The 23,721-nt window shown below is 38.9% G+C and overlaps 1 protein-coding gene across 24 annotated transcripts in view; it reads right to left on the bottom strand.

The window, feature by feature from the left end:
- Positions 1-1,664: 1,664 nt before the first annotated feature.
- The window catches only part of HMGN3 (high mobility group nucleosomal binding domain 3), a 1,231,743-nt gene continuing 1,209,686 nt past the window's right edge, over positions 1,665-23,721 (bottom strand). For 22 of the 24 annotated variants that reach the window (XM_050789665.1, XM_050789662.1, XM_050789655.1 and 19 more), the window contains exons 3-7: positions 15,360-15,410; positions 8,970-8,999; positions 4,006-4,056; positions 2,702-2,815; positions 2,252-2,581 (exon numbers count right to left, since the gene is read on the bottom strand). In XM_050789665.1, coding sequence (XP_050645622.1) covers positions 2,450-2,581; positions 2,702-2,815; positions 4,006-4,056; positions 8,970-8,999; positions 15,360-15,410 — 378 coding nt within the window. In that variant the 3' untranslated portion in view covers positions 2,252-2,449. Of the gene's footprint in view, positions 2,145-2,251; positions 2,582-2,701; positions 2,816-4,005; positions 4,057-8,969; positions 9,000-15,359; positions 15,411-23,721 lie in introns of those variants that run through there. The other 2 variants (XM_050789641.1, XM_050789642.1) reach the window with 2 other exon arrangements.

Below are 23,721 nucleotides of genomic sequence, written 5' to 3' on the forward strand. Positions count from 1 at the left end.
AAAGAGATGGTATTCATATGTTGGTGATGGAAGGGGAAATTGGTACATCTTTTTTGGAGGCAGTCAAAATGTCAAATGTATATTCCCTTTGATTCAGACATTCTGCTTCTGGGAAGTTATTTAGTTGAGAGAAGAAATACATAGGTAGGCAAAGCTTTGTATACAGGCATGTTTGTATTGGCAGCACTGTAATATTAGAAATGCTCTATTTCTCCAACTACAGATTGAATAAATTCAAAATAGGATAGTGATTCATTCTTTTAAAAATTATATATACATATGTATGTGTGTGTATACATAACCCTAACACACACGAGAAAGACAAAATAGACAAAATAGTGTGCAGTGATTATCTCTGGGATGTAGGAATGGGAGGAAAAAAGATTTTGACTTTTTGCTTTATGTATTATTGTAGTATTTGGTCTTTTTTTTAATCACTGGTATCACTTACATAATTTTTTAAAAAGTAAACCTAGGGAATTTATGGTTCACTTCTGGACTGGAAACTAGCCAGCAATATACTCCAACTGAGTACTAACTGTATACTGAAAATATTTTTGTAAAGTGTTCACTGGATACTAGATATTTTTCTTCGAGGTAAAGCAGTTTTTAGCATGTCCAAAACTCATGAATTAAGGTATGTTTCATACTCAGAAACCAAGTAAACTATGAACAAGATTATTCTGTATATAATACGGTTGATATATGCAGTCAACTAATGACAGACCTGGGACAAGGAGACAAGTTTAAGTTCTTAGCCCCAAAATATAATCTGGAGGAGGAACTTTGTTGATAAGCACAACATAAAAGCACCTAAGGCCCAAAGGAACAACAGCTTCTTTGCAGGAGTCCCTGAGCAGCACAGGCACTACTTGCCATCTTAAAAGATTCAAGTCTTCATTTAAGCCGAATGCCCATAATTCAGCTTTCCTGGGGTGCTCATGCAGTTACCAAACTTCTCAGGTTGCAAACAACAACAACAAAATAACACGTATAAAATAACTCCTCTGTTCCTGGCACTGCTATGTCCTTTCATAGACATAAAGACACTGTTTAAAATTCAAAAGACTCCAGCCTGGATTTTCTCCTTCCAGTAAGTCAAATACACTCCACATCTCCATTTCTTATCCTAGAAAGGAGCTCTAATATACCCGTGCCAACTCCATTCTCAAACTGATGCGAGGCCGAAACATGCTCATGTTGGGTAAAGCACTTTCAAAGCTGTGAAGTCCTCAACTGAATGCGAAGGATTTTATACAAATGTGACTTAGTATTTATGATTTTGAAAGTGGGAGATTTTCAAAGTTGAGCCTCAGTTTATGGTTGTTTTTTTTTTTTTTTTTTTACTAGCTTTGATTTAGCAGAACTATATCCTATTTATAAGGATTTTAAAAAATTAGTGCTTTATAAAGTTTTATTATACAGTAATCATTGCTGGCCACTTCTGGTATAAAGTGAATTAGATGTAATTCTTCTACAGTAGCATTCATAGATGATTTTATTAAAATAGTAACAATGTTAAAGGCCAGAACATTAAGAAACAATCTTATTTGACTTATTGGAGATACCGCTATGGCAAGGTCCATCAAAATTCTTTGTATCTTCTGCAACAATAAAATGAAACACTCCCAAAATGCAGTAAAGATACTAAGAGTCAGGTATTTTGCAGACAAGTAAACCTTTTATTTTAAACCACAAATAGTCAGCAGGTGGCCACAACCATCCATGTTTCATTAAAATCACATAAAACCTAGGTACAAAAGCACCACTGATTATTGCTCTAGAAAAACTGCATGAAAAATTCAAATATGCACAGTAAAAACACCACAGTATGCACAGGACTAAATTTTAAAGCAAGTGCATGGAATGCTGAATCAATCTTACACACAGCTTTCCAATATTTAACTGATATTTATTTTACTTGAGGATGATGTAAATTTCCAAAAAGCATGACTATGAGACGATAAAATGTCCATCCTTATATATTTTTGTATGCCAACTAGTAGAGTCCTAAAAAATTAGCATTTACAAAATACTTGGTAAAAATAGCTTTTAAAAGTTGTCCCAAGAGATACATAAAATCAACCCCAATTTTTCATGACAATTCATTCTCCCTCGTTATCTACAGATTCAGTTTTCTGTGCCTGTGAAAAAGAAAGGAAAAAAATATATAGTTACTACTAAAACTACTATAAGCAAAGGAAATTCCACCCACAAACACACAGTTTTGAACATTTGTTTTCTTTTTTTCTTCCAGCTTTACTGCAAAACCTATTTCAACTCTGAGTGAAGAAGAGACAAAGCAGAAATACATTACACAAACATTTTGTTGCATTTATTGCTTTCTGCTTTTCAAACAACCACAGAAGCCTTACCTGCAAGCTCCCACTCATGATAATTTAAAAAAAAACAAAAAACAAAAAACCACCACACTACTATCTGATTCTAGTCACTGCAAACATGCAGAATTTTCTACTGTACCCTTAACTCTCACTGTTTCAATCTGCCCCTTTACTGACAGTGTGCTGGGTGGGGTGCCTCTGGAGGTTGAGACATTAACAGTTGAGCGAGAGATGTGGATCTGCAATAACATTACAGGCAATAAAAAGAGACATTAAGAATGTGCTATCACCGGCTGAAGGACTGAGAAATTTCTTTAAAGACACTGATTCAATCAGTGGGAGGTATTTATGAAAAGTACCTCTTCAGCTTTAGTTTCACCATTTTCAGATGGTGCAGTACCTTCCTTTCCAGCTTCCTGCTTTTCCTCCTTCTTCCCTTTAGCACCTCTGCTAATCTTTGCTCCAGGTTCTTTCTAATAGGGGATCAAAGCAGAGGGAAAGAGAATGTTAGACATGGTGTGATGATGGCCAAAATCAATCAGCCTCTGTCCAAACACAAGGTGAAGTACAACCATCACCATCATGGTGGCCTTCATGGAGACACAGGAGCCCAATTTTGCTGGGTTTCAGCTGAGTTGCACTGCACAAATATGAATCTCTGTGAAAATGTAATAACAGGTTGCACAGAAAGTCCAGTGTACTTTCTCTTGTGTGGAAAATACAATGATTCCTCTCCTGGATTTGTTCAGTGGACCTCCCCTCCAGTAAGGGGAGAAGTGGTTCTGCCATGGAGACAGCAGCAGCAGGACTTGGGGAAGGAGGAGGCAGAGCTGGGGGAGAACCCAGCCAGGGGGTGGCTCTGCTGCTGCTTTCCAATGAAACCCCTCACGTGGAGACACATGGCTTGCATGACTAGAAAGCTGGGAAGGTGCCAGGAAATGCAGCCCAGATGAAGCAAAGTTCCTAATTTTAAGACCAAACAACAAAAGTGAGTTCTGTTTCTGAAATCACCTACTCACACCACTATACACGTAAGTTTCAAACAATTCACATGGGACAATACCGAAGGGTAGAGTGCAGAAAAGCCATTTTGGGTAAGTTCCCTAAGAATTCTGTATTTCAGTTTCCTCATCTGCAAAACAGGATATTTGTATCTACTTCAATAGAGTTTATGTGAAGGTCGTATGAGTCAAGCAATCAACCATATCTGCCATACTCTAAGGGCCTTATAAATGCTAGTATTACCTGCTGGCATTATTATATTGTTATTATTAGACCTCAGACTGGCTAGCAAAATCCAGTTAGATGAAGTCAGAAGCCCCTTCCCAAATTCCTCCCATAGTGGGGCAGTGCTGCCAGGGCCCAAACTCACCCCCGCTGCGCGCCATGTGAACTGCATGTTCACGAGGCTGCTGCCAAACCCCCTTTGGACACGAGGCTTCTCAGAGCAACATCTCTGACTTCCTGTGCCTCACTGACCAAATGGAAAACACACTCCTATTAAGGCAGAAAACTGTGCTTTATGCCTTTAAGAAAGCCCATAACAGTGGAACGGTTTTAGCTTGGATCATTAAATATGGCCTTTCCTTGAATGATTCTGAGGTAGGGAATTATAATTTGTTCATTGTTTAAAAAGCCAAAAGTGGGAAACAGCACTTCTTACCTTAGCAGATGTTTTTCTTGGTTTGGGTTCAGGTTTTGGTGGAGCAGGTTTCTGCAAAGATAATTTAAATTACACAAATACTGAAAAAGACAACTGTCAGCACCAAAAGAAACACAAAAAGACTAACAAAGACAACTATCCATTTTGACAAGGCCTTGGTCATTAAAAAGTATTTCATCCTATTTTCAGCACCAGGTAACAGCATAAAGATCTCTGCATTTCATAACTATTTTCACCCTGGGTTCACAAGGGAACTGCAGGTGAGATCGAAAAGCTGACTCCTCATTCCCTGGTCCAGAATAGCTCTCCGGGAACAGGTCTAAGCTTCTATCTCCTACGTGTCTGTTCTTCCTTTTATCACAGCACAGCAGCAAGAGGGATGACTCAGGCCCGTGGCCAAAGGACTCAGTGAATTCAGTTGCACTGGCCTTCCTAACAATCTAGAAATCACAGCACAATCACTAGCAAAGCCCAGCTGGTAATGAAGACGCTGCCTGTGAAGTATTTCAAAATCACTTCCAAATCCTTCCACTTCTGATGTAGATTTCGAGTTTCTGTTGCCAAGCTTCTTCCTACTTTTATTCTCTCCAATGCCAGCTCAAGGTGAGAATCTTTTGCCTAACCAGATATGCTGGGCTTATTTGTCCCTAGAGGTTTTCATTGAGAACATAATTATAATGATAAAATGTCTACTGTTAGCTCTCAAAGTTTAAAATTTTTCACAGATATTATTAGCCAAAGAGTCCCCTAGGAAACTATTTTTTCCTGCCTCATGTGGTCCTCCCTCCAGTTCCCATGAGCAGCACTCACACACCGTGTGACCACGGTCCCTCTGCCACACAATGCTTCAGCCCTGGCCAGCTTCCCAGGGGGCCTGAGACCAGGTGGCACATGCGGATAACTGGGGAAAGATAACCATTTGACTCCAGGAGTTTTCTGTAGATACTTTAGGGCAAATATTTCTCTCATAGAACTAGAAAAAAGTGTACATCTCTCCCGGCACTAGAATGGTTTTAAAATAGAAAACACTGGCCAGGGTCTCCCCCTATGGAGAAAAATACATGTTCCTCCCTACTGCCTCTAGGTAATTCAGGTTCACACTGAATCTGCCCCTTTTCATCAAATGCATAAAGGGAAATTGTAGACAGTTCGATTTCAGAAGATTGGCTGTTAGAAATGACCTTTCAAATAAAAAAGAAAATTGAGCTTGAAAAGTAAGAGATGTTTTTATTAATCTTCTTATCACCCTAGATCTGCAGACCAAATATAGCAGCTTTGATGGTTCTTACATTTTCAGAATTTAAAACATTTTGTCATCCTAAGCTTTGATATACTGTATTAATATACATGTTTTCTCCATTTACAGTAAACAATTTCCTTTTATATTATTTTCTGTAGGGCAGACCTTTCCCTCTGACCCAGCATTCAAGTGTTTTGATGGGACCAGGAAATGAGGTTTTGAAGTCCGTAATCCTGCTGGCCTCTGAGGAGGCTCTGTTTCCGTAGCACAGGGAATGATCTCAGTGAAAGGTGCTTATATTGCTGGTTTCTGGTGCTCAGGAAAAGCTTCGTTGTAAATTTTGGTTTTCATTTGACTTACAAGGTGTGTGTTCCCTTAACTGCCTGGAGATTCACAACAGCAACCCCAGCTCTTAAGTCCTCCTAGTGACTGACACGTCTTCCTGATATGGTCTGGCCGTGTCCCCACTCAAATCTCATCTTGAATTGTAACTCCTACAATTCCCATGTGTCGTGCGAGGAACCCGGTGGGAGGTGATTGAATTACAGGGGTGGGTCTTTCCTGTGCGGTTCTTATGATTAGTGAATGAGTCTCATGAGATCTGATGGTTTTAGTAACAGGAGTTTCCCTGCACAAGCTCTGTCTCTCTTCGCCTGCCACCATCCACGTAAGACATTACTTGCTCCTTTTGCCTTTCTCCATGATTGTGAGCCTTCCCCAGCCACATGGAACTGTAAGTCCAATAAAACCTCTTTCTTTTGTAAATTGTCCAGTCTTGGGTATGTCTTTATCAGCAGTGTGAAAATGGACTAATACAGTAAATTGGTACCAGAAGAGTAGGGCGCTGCTGAAAGATAACTGAAAATGTGAAAGTGACTTTAGATCTGGGTAACAGACAGAGGTTGGAACAGTTTGGAGGGCTCAGAAGAAGACAAGAAAATGTGGGAAAGTTTGGAACTCTCTAGAGACTTGCTGAACGGCTTTGACCCTTACTAAAGACTTGTTGAATGGCTTTAACCAAAATGCTTATACTGATATTAGCAATGAAATCCAGGCAGAGGTGGTCTCAGATGGAGATGAGGAACTTGTTGGGAACTGGAGCAAAGGTGACTTGTTATGTTTTAGCAAAGAGACTGGCAACATTTTGCCCCTGCTCTAGAGATCCATGGAACTTTGAACTTGAGAAAGATGATTTAGGGTATCTGGTAGAAAAAATTTCAAAGCAGCAAAGCATTCAAGAGGTGACCTGGGTGCTGTTAAAGGCATTCAGTTTTAAAAGAGACACAGAGCAGAAAAGTTTGGAAAATTTGCAGCCTGGCAATGTGACGGAAAAGAAAATCCTATTTTCTGAGCTGAGGAGAAATTCAAGCCGGCTGAAAAAATTTGCATAAGTAATGAGGAGCCAAACGCTATGCACAATACAATGGGAAAAATGTCTCCAGGGCATGTGAGAGAGCTTTGCAGCAGCCTCTCCCATTACAGGCCCAGAGGTTTAGGAGGACAAATGGTTTTGTGGGCCTGACCCAGGGTCCCAGGGTTCCTCTGCTGTGTGCAGTCTAGGGACTTGGTGCCCTGTCTCCCAGCCGCTCCAGCTGTGACTAAAAGGGGCTAAGGTACAGGGGCTGTTGCTTCAGTGGGTAGAAGTCCCAAGCCTTGGCAGCTTCCATGTGGTGCTGAGCCTGCGAGTGCGCAGAAGTTAAGAATTGAGGTTTGGGAACCTCTGCCTAGATTTCACATGTATGGAAACACCTGGATGCCCAGGCAGACGTTGTTGCAGGGGCAGGGTCCTCATGGATAACCTCTGTTAGGGCAGTGCAGAAGGGAAATGTGGGGTTGGAGCCCTCACACAGAGTCCCTACTGGGAAACTGCCTAGTGGAGCTGTGAGAAGAGGGCCACTGCCCTCCAGACCCCAGAATGGTAGATCCACTGGCAGTTTTCACTGTGTGCCTGGAAAAGCCACAGTCACTCAATGCCAGCCTGTGAAAGCAGCCAGGAGGGAAGACGTATCCTGAAAAGCCACGGGGGCGGAGTTACCCAAGACCATGGAAACCCATGTCCTGCATCTGCGTGACCTGGATGCAAGAAAAGGAGTCATAGGAGATCATTTTGGAGCTTTAAGATTTGACTGCCCTGCTGGATTTCAGACTTGCACGGGGTCTGTAGCCCCTGTGTTTTGGCCAATTTCTCCCATTTGGAAGGGTGGTATTTACCCAATATCTGTATCCCCATTTCACCCTAGAAGTAACTAACTTGCTTTTGATTTTACAGGCTCTCAGGCAGAAGGGACTTGTCTTGTCTCGAATGAGACTTTGGACTTTTGAGTGAATGCTGAAATGAGTTAAGATTTGGGGGACTGTTGGGAAGGCATGTTTGGTTTTGAAATATGAGGACATGAGATTTGGGAGGGGCTGGGGGCAGAATGATATGGTTTGGCTATGTCCCCACCCAAATGTCATCTTGAATTGTAACTCCCACAATTCCCATGTGTCATAGGAGGAACCTGGTGGGAGGTGATTGAATTATGGGGCAGGTCTTTCCTGCACTGTTCTCATGAAAGTGAATGAGTCTCATGAGATCTGATGGTTTTAAAAATGGGAGTTTCCCTGCACAAGCTCTCTCTCTCTCTGCCTGCTGCCATCCACGTAAGATGTGACTTGCTCCTCATCTTCCACCACGATTGTGAGGCTTCCCCAGCCACATGGAACTGTAAGTCCAATTAAACTTCTTTCTTTTGTAAAATGCCCAGTCTTGAGTATGTCTTTATCAGCAGTGTGAAAACAGACTAATACACTTCCTTATGAGACTCACGTGAAACACTGGCTCGCCTGATCCAAACAGCTGTATTTCCGAACTTGTGAGTGGTCCTAATACCTATTTTTGCTTTGATTCCCTATATTGTACCAGACACAGATTTGGGTTGAGAATGAAATCCATGCTTTCCTGAAGACCAAAGTAGCATGAAGCTTCTGTAATAGCTAGTATGAGGATATACTAATATAGTGTCAGTCAAAATACCAGTGCGTTTCCCTCTACCTTCTTAGTGGAAAGCCTGGGCTGCAGGAATTTTAAACAAAATCCTCCGCTGGAGTCCAGCTAATCTCTTAGCAGGGCAGCGAAAGAGAAGAGCATAAGAGCCAGTAGGGAGCACAGGCTGATGAGGAAGAGCTGGAGGATGTCCACCTTGGAGGTTCAGCCACATCTGCCCATCTCAGCTTGTATCCTAACCCCACAAGAATTTACTGGCTCACGAAGGAGACTCCAAATAGCGAAGTAGAATTATTACTGTTACAAAGATTCTTAAGGTCTGAAATGAGGCTACAGTATATGGATTCAGACAACTTTCAGAACATTCTCATATAGACATTCTAAAGTATGAGTTGTGGACAGAGAATCAGAATTCTGTCCACTTCAGCGCATCACAGGTAGAATCTGAAGACTGGAACTTTGCCTAATATACTACTTTTGTGTCAGAGATATAGCAATGTCAAACAACATCCTGTTTTATATCCTTCGTAATGGGGCTGGCCACTGTCTGACACATTTGATCAAGTCAATTGCTTGGTAACACTGGTCAAATTTGCTAGATGTGAGGACCCTAGGTAATTTTCAAAAAGAAAATAAACTCATGGGAAACCATCTTAATCTTCCTTTTGCTGCTTCACTTTGGACAAAGGGACCATGTACTCATAAGAACTAACGCTGAAGTGGTTCTAAGGTACTTACCGCCGACAATCTGGCAGACCGTCTTGTGGGCTACAAAGGGAATGGAAAATATACATATTTTTTGGTGATTATACAAAACGAAGTTGATTTTTAAAAATCTATTCTTAATATACCTTACTTTGTTGAATGACTATAATGTATGATTCCCATCACCTTCTCCAGGTAAGCACAATGAAACATATCCCAAGTCCCCTGGGCACCATGACACTCAAGAGGAAGTATTTCTAAAAAGGGGTAGGTACACTGTTCAAATAAACAGCTACTCCCAACTCAGGGTGTGGTGAATAAGTAAGGGAAATGAAGATCAATTTAGGCTTTATCCCGAATTAAAACCTCTACTCTTATGACAAAATCAACAGCAAGAACATTGAGGTGCTATTTAAGAGCTAGTCTTCAGTCTGACTCCAGCTCCTTAAAAATGGAACTAAAGCTTTTAAGTTAATACAAGAAGAGACTTATGCAATTGTGTAGAAACCAAAATAGCAGGAGTTCCCCATCTTGCTGCTATGTTAGAAATGAAAATGATTACAAATCTTGGCAGTTAACTAGAAAGCCTTCTTTTTACCGATAACAAAACAAACACATTTATCTAGTAGTATACGTTCAAAGGATTTAACTAGAATTAAAAGTGCATTAATTTTTTCTTTTAATTTCAAAGTTTAGAAAATTTACAGAGAAATTGTGTAGAGATTGATATTTTGGGGAAATCTTTTTTTCTTCAAGGATATTACAAGTTAACAGCAAATGACCCTGCAAAGAAAATCTAAATTGAAAGAACTGTCCTAGGCATTTCAGCAATAACACACAAAATTGATATTCTACTTACCATCCAACCTACAGTGGCTCCCCAAGGGATTTCACATTGTAAAAGTATAACTGCCTTTTTAAAAAAGTGCTCCAGAAAGAAATACTCCATACTTTTTGTCTGGTTAATTCACTGCTCCATCTCCAGTACAGTAGTGTACTGGCCAACATACAGTATAAACTCAGTATTTGCTGAATAAATGAATCCAAGCCTTTCCCTAGTTCTCACTTCCTCATGCAGAATTTGCCTCAGTATAATAGCTTAAATGTTTCAAATAATTTTTCCTAAGGGGGACAGCAAAAATGGTCAGTAGGAACCCATGCCATAATTATGAGGAATCATGGAATTCTTGAAGTGGGGCTAAGGTCAGTCTAGGTCAGCCAGTCAGGCCAAACTGGAAGAAATATTTCTTGCCATCTCCACATCTAAGAACTTTCTTGCTGAAAATAGCCAGAGAAGCTAAACTCATCTTTCTTTAAACTACAGAAGGAAATGAAGGGCCAGAGCCTCCATGAATACTTTTAACCCTGGGGTCTCGAGGAAAAATCAGAGCTGGACTTAAGGCCAGCTACGAGAATGTGCTGAGAATGAGAGGCTGTGCAGGTTAAGTGGTTGGGTGGGATACACTCACTGCACAGAGTAAAAGCATGTAAGCTCAGCACATAGCCCTGTGAATTAGTACAGGAGGAGTGTGTGTCAGATTCTCCATAGGAACTACAGTGCCTGCTATGGTTCTCAAGGGTGTATTCCTGACAGTGCACCCACAAGTCCCTGGGAACCAGAATCCAAATCCTGCAATACTTTTCCCAGGATGGTTAACTGTATTGAGTATACTGAAGAAAAGGCAACATTTGCAAGTAAACCGGGCAACAAGAGGGTATCTTGTGTTTTTTTAATGTACTTTCTGAGCATAGAGGAGAAAAGAGCACCTTCCAATTACCCAACAGAGCTCAGCTCTGAAGCTTCAGTGTGGCCTCAAGGACAACCCATGTCTGACAAACTACAGCAGGCAGAACAACACCTTCCAAGATGAAAGTGGCAGTCTCCCTGCTAAAGAGAGGTCAAAGAACCTTATCTGACTCCCTCTTCACTTGATGTCAACTCATGTGCACCACGTTGGTCTTGCCTCACATTCACTTCATCTGACTCATGTCTCCATCCCCTCTTGCACAGGACCACCTTCTCTTGTATTTCTGTGGCTCCAATGTGTAGCAGAGGCCCTCAATAAGTGTTGAGATGAACAGGGGTATCACCAGAAACATACAGCAACTGTGAACTTGTAGGGAGGGGAAGAAGTCCTAGAGCCACTACTCAGTTACTCTTTAGTTTGGGGCCTGAAAAGGGGCCAAACATGTTAGCCATAACTCAAAACTGCCTCCCTATCTGCCATCTAGTTGTCTTGAATAAAATCTCCATGAAGTGAGGCAAAATCATGAGAAAAGCTCTCCAACTGTGACACTGTTGTTCCTCTCCATGTGAACACCTGAACATGCTGAATAGACTAAGTGATGCCAGAGAGCTCTTTGGGATTTCCAGAGACATTCCAATCTAAGCACTGCTTTGCAGAGCCTAACAGTTGTTCTGATCCAAAGGACTTAATACCTTTTAAAAATTCAGGTCCAGTACAGGAGTTCCAAAATAAAAAGCCTAGGAAATTAATGAGGGGGAAAAAACAAAAACAAAAAAAAGCCTAAGCTGTAGCCAGTCCCTAAAAATCCTATCTTTTATTATAAAATCAATTTATGACTTGCTACCTGGAATTTCCCAGCTCTTCTTTCTATGCCATTAAAAAAGACCTTTCTTACATTTTCTTTTCCAGTAGCCATCATAAGACATTTTCATTTTCACTGCAAACAGTGGAGGCTGAGATGAACGTTTCACTCACAGTCAGCAGTACTGATTATGCATGCAAGTATGGACACCTTCCTGGAAAGTTCCATCAGCTTTCACAGCCTTAAAATCTATAAACTATGGGACTATATTTATTGGATATGAAATAGATGAGACTGCTATTTTTTCCCTGTTAAAACACTAACATGTGAAGTACTCATTTGAGACTCAGATTGGGTGGGACTGCTAAGGAAAAAAAAAAGATATTAAGAATTTCTCTCTCTTTTTTTTTTTATTGTGAATCCTCAGGAAAAGTGGTCCAGAGACTGCTCCTCAGCACTTCTCTGACATTCACTCTTCCCCTTCCTTGCTTTGTTTTTCCTAATTGCCAATATCCAATTATTTTACTACCTCTCAGGGAGGGAAGGAGGGCTTTTAGAATGAAAAATCATCATTGATAAATATGACAAACAGATATGACAAATGTGAGGGTTTGTCACTACGGTATATAGGTGCTGGTCACAATGGAATTATCCCATAGGCATCATCCCATAGGCATGATCATCCTTTAGGTTGGGGAAAATTCTGGTGAAGCCTACTCTGAAAGACATGAAATCTTCTACTTTAATATCCTGGTTGCAAAAGCAACATAGAAGTCTAATCTCCCAATGACAAAGTACACGGGGATAGCTACATTCAATAGAATCACTGTAATTTGCTGGATACTGCTTGAAACACATGGACCATTCCTTTGGAATGTGGGAGTATTTTTATTTTTAAGAGATTTTTTTGCTCCTGAGCCTGACCATGTACCTCCAAGCAAAACCCAAAAGTCAAGTTGCTTCTATTAAAAAAAAAAAAAAAAACTTAAAAAGAAATTGCCTTCTTTTCAAAACTGGGAAGTAGAAAAGTTTGTACCTCAGAGCCTTGGCTGGGAATAGGCAAGACAGAAAAATGGATACTGGATTACCAGATTTTTAGGACTGCCATAAAAGGGCCATAGGGATAGCGGATTTTGGAGCAGGAGATGCAGGTATCTATCCTGGTTCTGCTATTTACAAGTTCTAATACCCAGGGAAAATCATGTTTCTCTGAGAACTTTGCTCTAGTTAAAATAGGGATAACATCTGCCAATCTGTCCTCCAAAATAGCACTTCTCTGACATTCACTATTCGCCCTCCTTGCTTTGTTTATCTTCATAGTTAATATTCAATCATTTTATTTTACTCTCTCTCCCACTAAAAGGAAGTGCCATGAAAGCAGGGATTTTTGCTTGTTTTGTTCACTGTGGGATCTGGAGAGCTTAGAACAGTGCTTGGCACATTATAGGTGCTTATACATTTTTATCGAGGAATAATCTGCTTCCTCTCATTTTAGAATTACTATATGGACCAGACAAAATAATGGATGTAAAAGGGTTTGTAACTGTTGATGGTAATGACTATAACGTATTATTTTGGTTGTTTACCATCCAAGTCCCCTGAAGTACTATCTTCTGCACAATGCCTTCTAATATGGCAGTGGAAAAGGATTTTCAAAAGAGAATCCCCCTTAGTAACTGTTATCCATTTACTATAGTCAAGATGGTGCACACTCGATGACATAACTGAAAAATTCAGTCAATCCAGTGGGAAAGAAAAAAAATCAATATACTGACAGTTTTTACCCGAAACCATCAGCAAACTAACTGACCTTTTCACTTTTTAAATAACTGTGTTGATGTTCTGAAGTCATTATCATGAGTTTTAATCTGGCCTTGGCTTAAATGACAGGTAGAGCCTTGTCAAGAAAGCATTTTTATTAACAAAAAATATATAAAATACATAGAAATGATATAAAATAAAATATAAAAATAACAAAAATAATAACATAATAAAAAAGTTAGCCAGGTGTGGTAGCATGCAGCTACAGTCCCAGGCTGAGATGGGAGAATCACTTGAGCCAGGGAGATAGAGACTGCAGTGAGCTGTGATCTCGCCACCTCACCCACGCCAGCCTGGATGAGAGAGTGAGATGCTGTCTCAAAAAATAAAATAAAATAAAATAAAACAAAATAAAATAAAATGTATAATACAGCTGTACAAAACCACACACATATCCTTTATGTATATATTCTCACCAGCTTGATTTGCTTTTGGTGTAGTGGAATTGGAAAGACAATCAAAGATTACTGGGTGCCATGGTGTTCCTAGGTTTTCTGACTGACAAATCAATTTAAATGCCAGTCCCTAAGGAAAAACCCAAATGCTTTTGTCCAAATCTTAAAAACATTAAGGTTAGTTATACTTAGCCAACTGTTCTAAAAATCACATTTTGCCATTTCCCAAGAAAATTCAAGCATTTATCACTTTTTGGTTGGTTCTTATCATTTTTTGGTTGGTTCTCGCATATGTGTGGTGACTCTGCTTTGGATAAAAAACTTCATGATTATTCCAAACTCTGTTAAACAGTGAATGCTAGGTACATGGATCATGGGGACAGATGGTTTTGTTTGTTTTGCTTTTAACTTATTTCTTTATAGGTTCTGTTGAAGATTTTCCACTTGGCAGAATGAATTTCCTTGTACCAATCTTGTGCAGGGGTTTTGGTATCATGATAAACTCCTCTGAATTATTAACCACATTATGAATCACCCAATCAAAGAACCTGTAACTAGATATTGTTTTTGTCTCACTCATGACCCCTTTTAGTTGATAAGTTCAAGGGTAACAGCTGCAGTTTTCTAAAGCTCTGTGCAAAGGGAATGATTGCCATCAAAGTTATATCTCATTTCCTACTGTTTCGCCCATCTTTTTTTTAGAGGTTCATGGTAATAACCACAGAGGGTCAAATCCAAGAATCTCTTCCAAGTTTCTGGACTTTTGGAGGTTTCTGAATTTTAATACAAAATATCTTTGGATCATTGCCTAATTAAGTATCCTAATATCCTAAGAGTGTTCCCAATTAAAAAAAAAAAAAAAAAAGCTTTAATATTTTGACACATTGTATATCCCTCTATAGTTTTTTTTTTTTTTTTAAATGGAGTCTCACTCTGTTGCCCAGGCTGGAGTGCAGGGGTGCGATCTCGGCTCACTGCAACCTCTGCCTCCCGGGTTCATGCCATTCTCCTGCCTCAGCCTCCTGAGTAGCTGGGACTACAGACGCCCGCCTACATTTTTATATTTTTAGTAGAGATGGGGTTTCACTGTGTTAGCCAGGATGGTCTCTATCTCCTGACCTCATCATCCGCGTGCCTCAGCCTCCCAAAGTGCTGGGATTACAGGCGTGAGCCACTGCGCCTGGCCTATAGTTTTTGATTTTAGAGATGATCCTTCTCAGGCAAAATATTCAGAACCTAAAAACTGATTTATAATCTACTCATTAGAGCATAGAATTTATGAGGTCTACAGTCTTTCATTTTCTTGCTGTGAAAGGCAGACTTTGTTCTCCTTGATGAATTTACCTACTATATTACTCTTTGCCCAGAAGGAATTCTCAGTATCTGCTTTAACGGAAAGCAGGGCTGACAGGTAGAAATATAAACAACACAGTAAGTGGAAAATACCTCATCAATATATCCAACTGAAACAAATCTAGGCCAAGCGAGACTACATATACACACTTATCGCTGTTTTATGTAGTCTTAACAACCTTGTTCATTCATATTAAACTTTGTTCATATGATTCTCCCCATTTCATGCAGATGCAGACAATCCTAACGATATTAAACATTTTAATGTAAATAATTAAATATAGGATGTCAAAGATATACTTACCTCCTGTTTAGTTACTTTGGATCCATCTTTGCCCTCTGTATTCTCTGGAGACTAGAAAGAAAACATTTCAGTGAATTGTATTTAAATTGGAAAACTCATATCAGAAAAATGTTTTTAAAAAGTTACCTCATTCCCAGGACAAGATAAGCCAACAGATTTTTTTACAGAGAAAAACTAAGTTACAACAGGGTATGTCTTGCACACACCTACGTGCATGCATGCACACACACAGTAGATAGCTGCGTAACTGCTGCTCGACTTTTAAAGCAGAAATGGTGAAAGAATGATGCGATTCCCTGTTCTCAATGTGCATTCACCCTAAGCGACTTTCATTTATCTTTGACGATTCCAGTTAAAGAACAGGGGCCAGAGGTCAGTGGCAGGAATGCCTGGGAGCCACCCTCTTGTTCCACTTGCTTGTTCCAGTCACTCCGTTCCTTTAAGATAAGGGCAGGATGCTGGTAAAGCCCAGGCCAACCACAAAAGCACATTTTCATCCCATCTTTGCCTAGCCTTGATTTCTAGCCCATTCCTTGATATGAACTGACAAATTTATCATAGATTACTATTTTTCCATTATCAACTCCAGTATCTCTACTAAACTCCCAGCCTCGGCACGACAGCCAGGCTACGTGCCACCCACAGCTGATTTATTTCCAGGTTTTGATCCATCCCCTGGGGCGGCACCTGCCTCCTCTTGTGACAGCTCAAACCTGACTCCTTTACAGGATGTGTATACTATGGGAAAAAAACATACCTTATATTTTCTTTATTTTTAAAGTAAAATATACTTTGGATTTATTGGACACTCCACATGTCCCAATATTTTTTATTGGCTAAGAGTTATTAAATAATATTAAAACAAACTAATCAGAAAACTAGACTAACATTTTAAAACTACATGAAGTTGGAAAGTGAATACTCAGTCTCTATGGCACAAATAGGCTGCTGATCTGAATAGAGCACCCGTTAGAAAAAAATACAAATAGCAAACTGACATTTGACACGATGTTTGGCTCAGCAAAATAAAACGGCTATGTGGTAATGCCTCATCTGATAAAATGAGAACAAAATTCAAGAGATCATAAAACCTACTGTTTGAGGCTAGTGACACTGTAAATTAATATAATCATTTCAAAGAACAATTTGGCAATATGAAAAAGACAGAGAGGACTAATATGATGACCTAGTAATTTCAATTTTGGAATCTGGACTCAAAAAAAGAAACTCTTCGTAAAAATATGGCTTTATTTGTACTATTTCTAATATGGAATAAGTGGAAGCAATTCATGTATCAGTAAATAATAGAGAAATGATTAAGTAAACTATTATTTGCATATTTATGTAACAGTGAATGACATTAAAAAGTTAGGCAATGTGAATACATGAAAAGTCCACATAAAATAATGCTAAATTTAAAAACTTAGGTCATAAAAAAAGTATGCAAAACAAAGGTCCTAAGTATACATAAAAGTCTTTAGGAAAGACAAAAGCTTTTCTTCAAGGCAAAGGACCCAGAGACCTTTCTCTATTCCTGAGAGCTGCCTGTTACCCATAGCCTATCATATGCCCTCTTTCCAGAACCTCACATGTCATGGATTTCTCTCTTGTTTCCAAATCAACCATCTCCCCTCCTCCATGGAACCTTCTCCACTATGAAGAAACAGTTTTCTCCTTTTTGTTCCCCACTCTCTTGCACAGGAATATTTCATTCATTGATCTTGTGTTAATCAGTCAGTTGTGGCAAAATCTTAGTCTGAGCATACGAAGATAATTCCTAGGTGGACCACTGGTCTTTGCTTACTTCCATGGCTACAAACTCAACCCTTCTGGCTACGACAGATCCTTGGTTGTCTAGGAGTGCTAGGCTTTCATTCAGACCCGTCAGGTCACTCAGTAGATTTCAGTCTAGGGTACTCTTTACCTGTAATTGATAGGCAGTTAACACAGCACTACATAGCTATTATAAGAAAAACTGATGTTAATGACATTATTCTCATATTTTTCTATGCAGTGGATTAGTGACAGGCAATATGATGGAGTTCAATCTCTAAACACTGACCTAATAATGTTTGTATGGGATGCAAATTATTCAAAATAGAGAAACTTGGAAAAGCACTGTATAAAAAAAGCAGGTACACTGAAAATGTGAATGCCTTCAGATGAATGAACATGAGGCTCTGGATGTGAAGAGCTAGCCAAGCTGATTTCTCTGGCAATCTCCCACAACGGCTTTCTATTAACAAGCATTTAATACATCTGCAGTCAGGAACAATCCATCTTTACCGGGGATCAGTGTGATACAATGGTATGAATGCAGGATGTGAGCTCAAGACACCTGGCTGGAATCTTGGCTCTCTACCTAGAAGCTGTATGATCTGGGACAGTGACTTGATCACAGTGGCTCAGTCTCCTTCATCCATGATAGATGATAATGACAGCTAACTCAAAGGGTACTGCTTATGATCAAGTGAGATACTGGAGAAAGCATTTCATAAACTGTAAACTGTTATACAGAGGTTATGTGATAAAAAAGATCTTTAGTCTTCTGAATTATACAGTATGAAACTATATTCAACAGAGCCTTAAAGTTGAGCACATTTCCTTACATCCAGATTCCCTGCAAACTGGTTATCTGTTTTTGCTGCACAGAGTAACAGGTAGACTATTTTGGAAAGACCTACCATTATAAGCTGTCTTATCACATAACCCTCTCCATCAATTAACACTAAGCCACAGGCCGGAGACAGGAAGGAAGAGAGCGTGGTTTTAAGGGATTAAAACAGAAACCCAAAGCTTTTTGTGCCAAGGGATTGCGAGGAATAAAAACAAAGAAAAGGGGGAAACAAAAGGTTGGGGGTGGATATAGGGGATCTCAGATGTACTTCAACCTTCTGGCAGGTGGATGTGAAAGATGAGGAGAGTTAGATGGGATGCAGGGACTGCCAAGGCAAAGGGAGCTCTTGCTCCATTCTCCAAGACACAACAGGCTTACACTAATCCAGTTTGAACCAAGAATGGTCAAGAGGGCCCAAATCATGGTCAAATAAAAAGGTCTCATGCACATATCCATCTCTGCAAGAGATGTTTTAACTTTTTGTTGTTAGTTTCTCGTGCCTTTTAAGGAAGCTGCTTATGTGAGGATACTCCTGTATGTTCTCTTACCCTGTACCAGCCCTAAGCTTTGTTTCTTATCCCCTCTGGCACACCCCAAGAAGGAAAACAATGGGGAGTGGGGAGGGAAGGAATGCTTGCTCAATCAGATTTTCAGACTTAAAAATAATAAACAATATAGTTAACTAACACTTATACAACAATATGATACTTAAAAGAGACACCAAAAACTTATATAGAAAGCATGAAAATAAAAGGATGTTGAAAAAATATATACTTAGCTAAAATTAAAAAGTCGAAACAACCTAAATACATGTCATCAGGAGGATATATACACTGTGGTATATAATAAAATAATATGTAGCAGTGAACACAAATGAACTATGTGTATGCACATCAACAGAGATGAATCGCACAAACATAATGTTGGGCAAAAAAGGGAAGTCATGGCATGATTTTAAATAAAGTTTGAAAATACAAATACAAGGAAAGTCTATAAAGAAAAGCATAACAAATGATAACTGCAAAATCATGACAGAGGTTACCTTTTGCTGAGGAAAGGGAGGGTAATTTGGGAAAGACAAAGTCATTGGTAAGAGGTATATTCCTTAAGCTAGATGCTGGTTTATTATTATGTAAATCATATCTAGATACTACATATGCATGTTTTATATTAAAATGTTTTTGATTCATACAAAATAGAAATTTTGAAGCAAATAAAAGCAGGTTCATTGAAATAAAAAATTCAAAACATGGATAAACTCTAGACCAGACACAGCAGGAACTGCCATAGACTGCTGAGGAATTAACCCAGAATGCAACAAAGAACAACAAAAGGATGAAGAAAAGAGAGGTTAGGTGACGTGGTTAATTGAGAAGCTCCACAACCATCTAATAGGCATTTCAGAAGAAGAGAAAGAGGTTATCAGTAGGAAGGAAAAGACACAATGACTATATTCCCAAAGTAAAGTCTTGACTCTCCGATTTGAACACTCACACCAAGAAACAAAGTGAAAACAAATCAAAACAAACAAGACAACACAGCAGGATGTATTGTAATAAAACTACAAAGCATCAAGGAAAATGAGAAAAATCCTTAAAGTTATCAGAGTTAAGACCGATTACCTATAAAGAATTACTTCAACAACAACAAATACAAATGTATGAAAATATAGAGTACTATTCAAGGAGTTGAGGAAAACTGTCAACCTAGAATTCTATACCTAGCTATCATTCAGGAGTGATGGCAAAATAAAGCCATTTCAGAATACAAACATAAGGAGAGTTCACTTCCAACAAAGTCTTTCTTTCAACAAGAATCTATTACTAAAGGATCAAATTTAGTAATAAGAAAAACAAATCTAGAAGGAAGGAAAAGTATATAAGAAAAAAATGTAAAAAATATACTAATAAGTCTAATTAACTACTAATTGTAAATAACATTACCTATTGTGCTTTTAAGTTTCAATAGAAATTCTAGAGCAGTTCTGTCCTACAGAAATACAACATATAATTTTAGATTTTCTAATTCCACATTTAAAAAAGCATAAAAACAGGTGAAATTTTAATGTTATTTAACTGAATATATCTAAAACTTTATTATTTCACCCATTAATTACATAATGCAAAAAAAAAACAATGAGACATTTCAGACTTTTTTGTACTAAATCTTTAAAATCTGGTGTTCATTTTATACTTAGAGCACATCTTTATTCAAACGCTAAATTTTTATCAGGAACATCTAATCTGTATTTAGAATTCATAAAATTTACAGTAGTTTCACCCAGGTTGTTCCAAACATTTATAATTTACTAATCGCTGATTCTAATATCAGTTTTTAAACTTAAGTTGATTAAAATTAAATAAAAAATTCAGTTCCTCATTCTTAAGTGTTTAATAAACTCATGCAGCTAATGGCTACCATATAGCACAGCTTTAGACAATAACAATCATGAAAGACAGAAGTGGGGTTGGTAGGTAAGAAGTTAAAGGATACTATGCTCCTGGTTTTGTTCTGGAGGATGATACATATAGAGAGTAATTTTAGACTTTATTAAAATAAAATTTAAAGTTACCATTAAAAAATGTAAGAACAGAAATAGGATCTATAAACTTCCAAATCAGGAGGGGTGGAACAAAACATATTTACAATAAAAAGCAGGAAAGTAAAGAACAAAGGAAAACAAAGAACAGAAAACATAAAAAGTACAAATATATCGGCAATCACAATATACCTAGACATAGTACACCCTTACATTATAATGTCAAGTGACAGAGTGAAGAAACAGAGTATACAACAGGACTACACTTCTACAAATTTCTTTTTTTTTTTTTTTGAGACGAAGTCTCGCTCTGTCACCCAAGCCGGAGTGCAATGGCGCGATCTCGGCTCACTGCAACCTACACCTCTTGGGTTCAAGCAATTCTCCTGCCTCAGCCTCCACAGTAGCTGGAATTACAGGCGTGCACCACCACACCTGGCTATTTTTGTATTTTTAGTAGAGATGGGGTTTCATCATGTTGGTCAGATTGGTCTCGAACTCCTGACCTCAGGTTATCCACCCGCTTTGGCCTCCCAAAGTGTTGAGATTACAGGTGTGAGCCACCATGTCCCTCCACTTATACAAATATTAGAACATGCACAAATCAGTATTATGGGTGGATGGATGGATGTGTCATAAAGGTATAAAAACAAGAACTGGAATAATACACAACAAATTCATGATGATGGTTATCTTTGGGAGGGTTGACAAGGAAAAAGGAACGAAGGGGATGTTTCAAAGGAAACTGAACTTTATCTTTAATAATTTATTTTATTTTCTAGAAAGGCCTGAAATGAACAATGATTTTTAAAAGATTCCAATTTGTGAATTCTCAGTGATGGGTAAATAGGTATGTTATATTATGTCCTGGATTTCTCTGTATTTACATTTTTTCCAAATAAGAATATTATACATACTGGGGGGAAGAAAAAGACTAGAAACAAACCTGCTCTATTAAACCCAGTTAAATAGTACCATATCTATTCCCTAACACAAATTACATAACTAGGTTTACTCAGCATTTTTTCTATTTCTTCAATGTTATATCAATCTGGTTTATACTGCCTCCTCTTCTGAACAAGACATGTAATATAACTGTTTCATTTGTACTGATAATGAAGGCACTGGACTCAGAACTCTTGAAGGAGAAAAAAGCAGTCCAGTATTAAATTGGTTAACAAGAAAACCACTCTGGGACCAAAAAATTCAAATAACACACCAAGAGAAAGGTCTGAAATGTGCCTATACCTAACTCTTCAGCTAAAACGAACACATAACTACTTAACACAAGGTTAATTCTCTCCACAAATGATGGCACTGTACACGAAATTCTTATAAGGTTCTTGAGTTAAAAGGTAGTCTCCTGAAATTCAAATACTTCTATGACACATGAAACAGACACTGGAAGTTTTACTCAAAACCACCAAGCCATGTTTAACAATGGCTTGGTTGTTTTTCATTGATCTTGTAGTTGTATGTCTGGGATCCTCTATTATTGCACTGCTTTTAAAGTAATCTTTAAATATCCAATACTTGGAATTGAGAGGTCCCTTCATGGGATTAATAATGAAACTTACATTAAATTTATTTTCCATATGCTCCCCTGCTTGGCTTATCAATTCCAACAGGTGATTTCTATAAACTCAAATTACATTGATTAAGGTCACTGCAGGCTACTATGTCTTTTGTAAATGGTATTTTACTGTTCAAGATAAAAGTAGAACAAAGAATGCTTCTTTAGAAGACTTTGAATGAACTGAAATAAACAGCAACTCTCTCTTTTCTGAGGACCACTTTGTAGGGAAAATATTTCTCTTGCAATCAGATATAAAAGATAACTAAAAATAAAGAAAAAGTCATGTGCCAGTGTGTTCAGTGAAACTTTATTAGTGTAAGTACACACAATTCAATAATGAGGGTTTATATTTAATATTAAGGAAATATAGGCCAGGCACAGTGGCTCACATCTGTAATCACAGCACGTTGGGAGGCTGAGGCAGGTAGATCACTTGAGCCCAGGAGTTCCAGACCAGCCTGCCCAACATGGCAAAATCCGCCTCTATTAAAAATACACACAAGGCTAGGTGCAGTGGCTCAGGTCTGTAATCTTAGCACTTTGGGAGGCTGAGGTGGGCGGATCACGAGGTCGGGAGATAGAGATCATCCTGGCTAACACAGTGAAACCCCATTTCTACTAAAAATACAAAAAATTAGCTGGGCCTGTTGGCACGTGCCTGTAGTCCTAGCTATTCAGGAGACTGAGGCAGGAGAATCGCTTAAACCCGGGAGGCAGAGGTTGCAGTGAGCCGCGATCGTGCCACTGCACTCCAGTCTGGGCGACAGCGAGACTCTATCTCAGCAAACAAACAAAAACCCACAGAAAACAATTAGCTTGGCATGGTGGCACATGCCTGTAATCCCAGATACTTGGGAGGCTGAAGTGTGAGAATCGCTTGAGCCTGGGAGGTGGAGGCTGCACTGCACTCTAGCCTGGGTGACCGAGCGAGGCCTTGTCTCAAAAAAAGAAAAAGAAAGAAGTTTAAATATTTTAAACCTCTTTGGTCTGAGCTGTCCCTTTCACTAGAGTTACCTTTTTTTATGTGCTGCGGTTTTGTACAAACATGGCCATGGAGAAAGCATGTGGCTCAATCAGAAGCCTGAATTCCAGTCTGGCTCACACCTGACTTCTCTGGACTTGAGTTTCTTCACCAGTAAAACTAGTTAAGATGGACCTTAAGATCTCACTCACCTGACTGACTTAGCTACTTGTGTACTTATCACATTATATAAGTGCCACGTGTACATCGTGGGAATGCCAAGCACTGGGGTATCGGGAAAGCAAGGGAAAAGGGGTGCAACGGAATAATAAAGACGGCTATTGCACTTATGTGCAAGGCAATGATTGAAATGATTTAATCTTCACCACAATCTTATGAGGTTGGTAAAACATGATTATATCCATTTTATAAACTAGGAATTGTGGCCAGAGAGGTTCAGTAACTTGCCCAAGATTAATCAGCTGGTAATCTTGCTGGTAAGTATTAACAGAAGAGCTGGAATTCAGCTCTTCTAGGCTGGCTCAGAGTTCATACTCTTATCCACTCCACCATTCAAAGTGGTTTGTGTTAGTGGTCTTAATTTCAAAACTGGGTGCAGATCTGGGATTCTAAGAAAAGCAAAAGCCTTCCAGCTTGGGAAATGCTTTA

The sequence above is a fragment of the Macaca thibetana genome, chromosome 4, assembly GCF_024542745.1.
Source record: "Macaca thibetana thibetana isolate TM-01 chromosome 4, ASM2454274v1, whole genome shotgun sequence".
Taxonomy (NCBI): Eukaryota; Metazoa; Chordata; class Mammalia; order Primates; family Cercopithecidae; genus Macaca; species Macaca thibetana.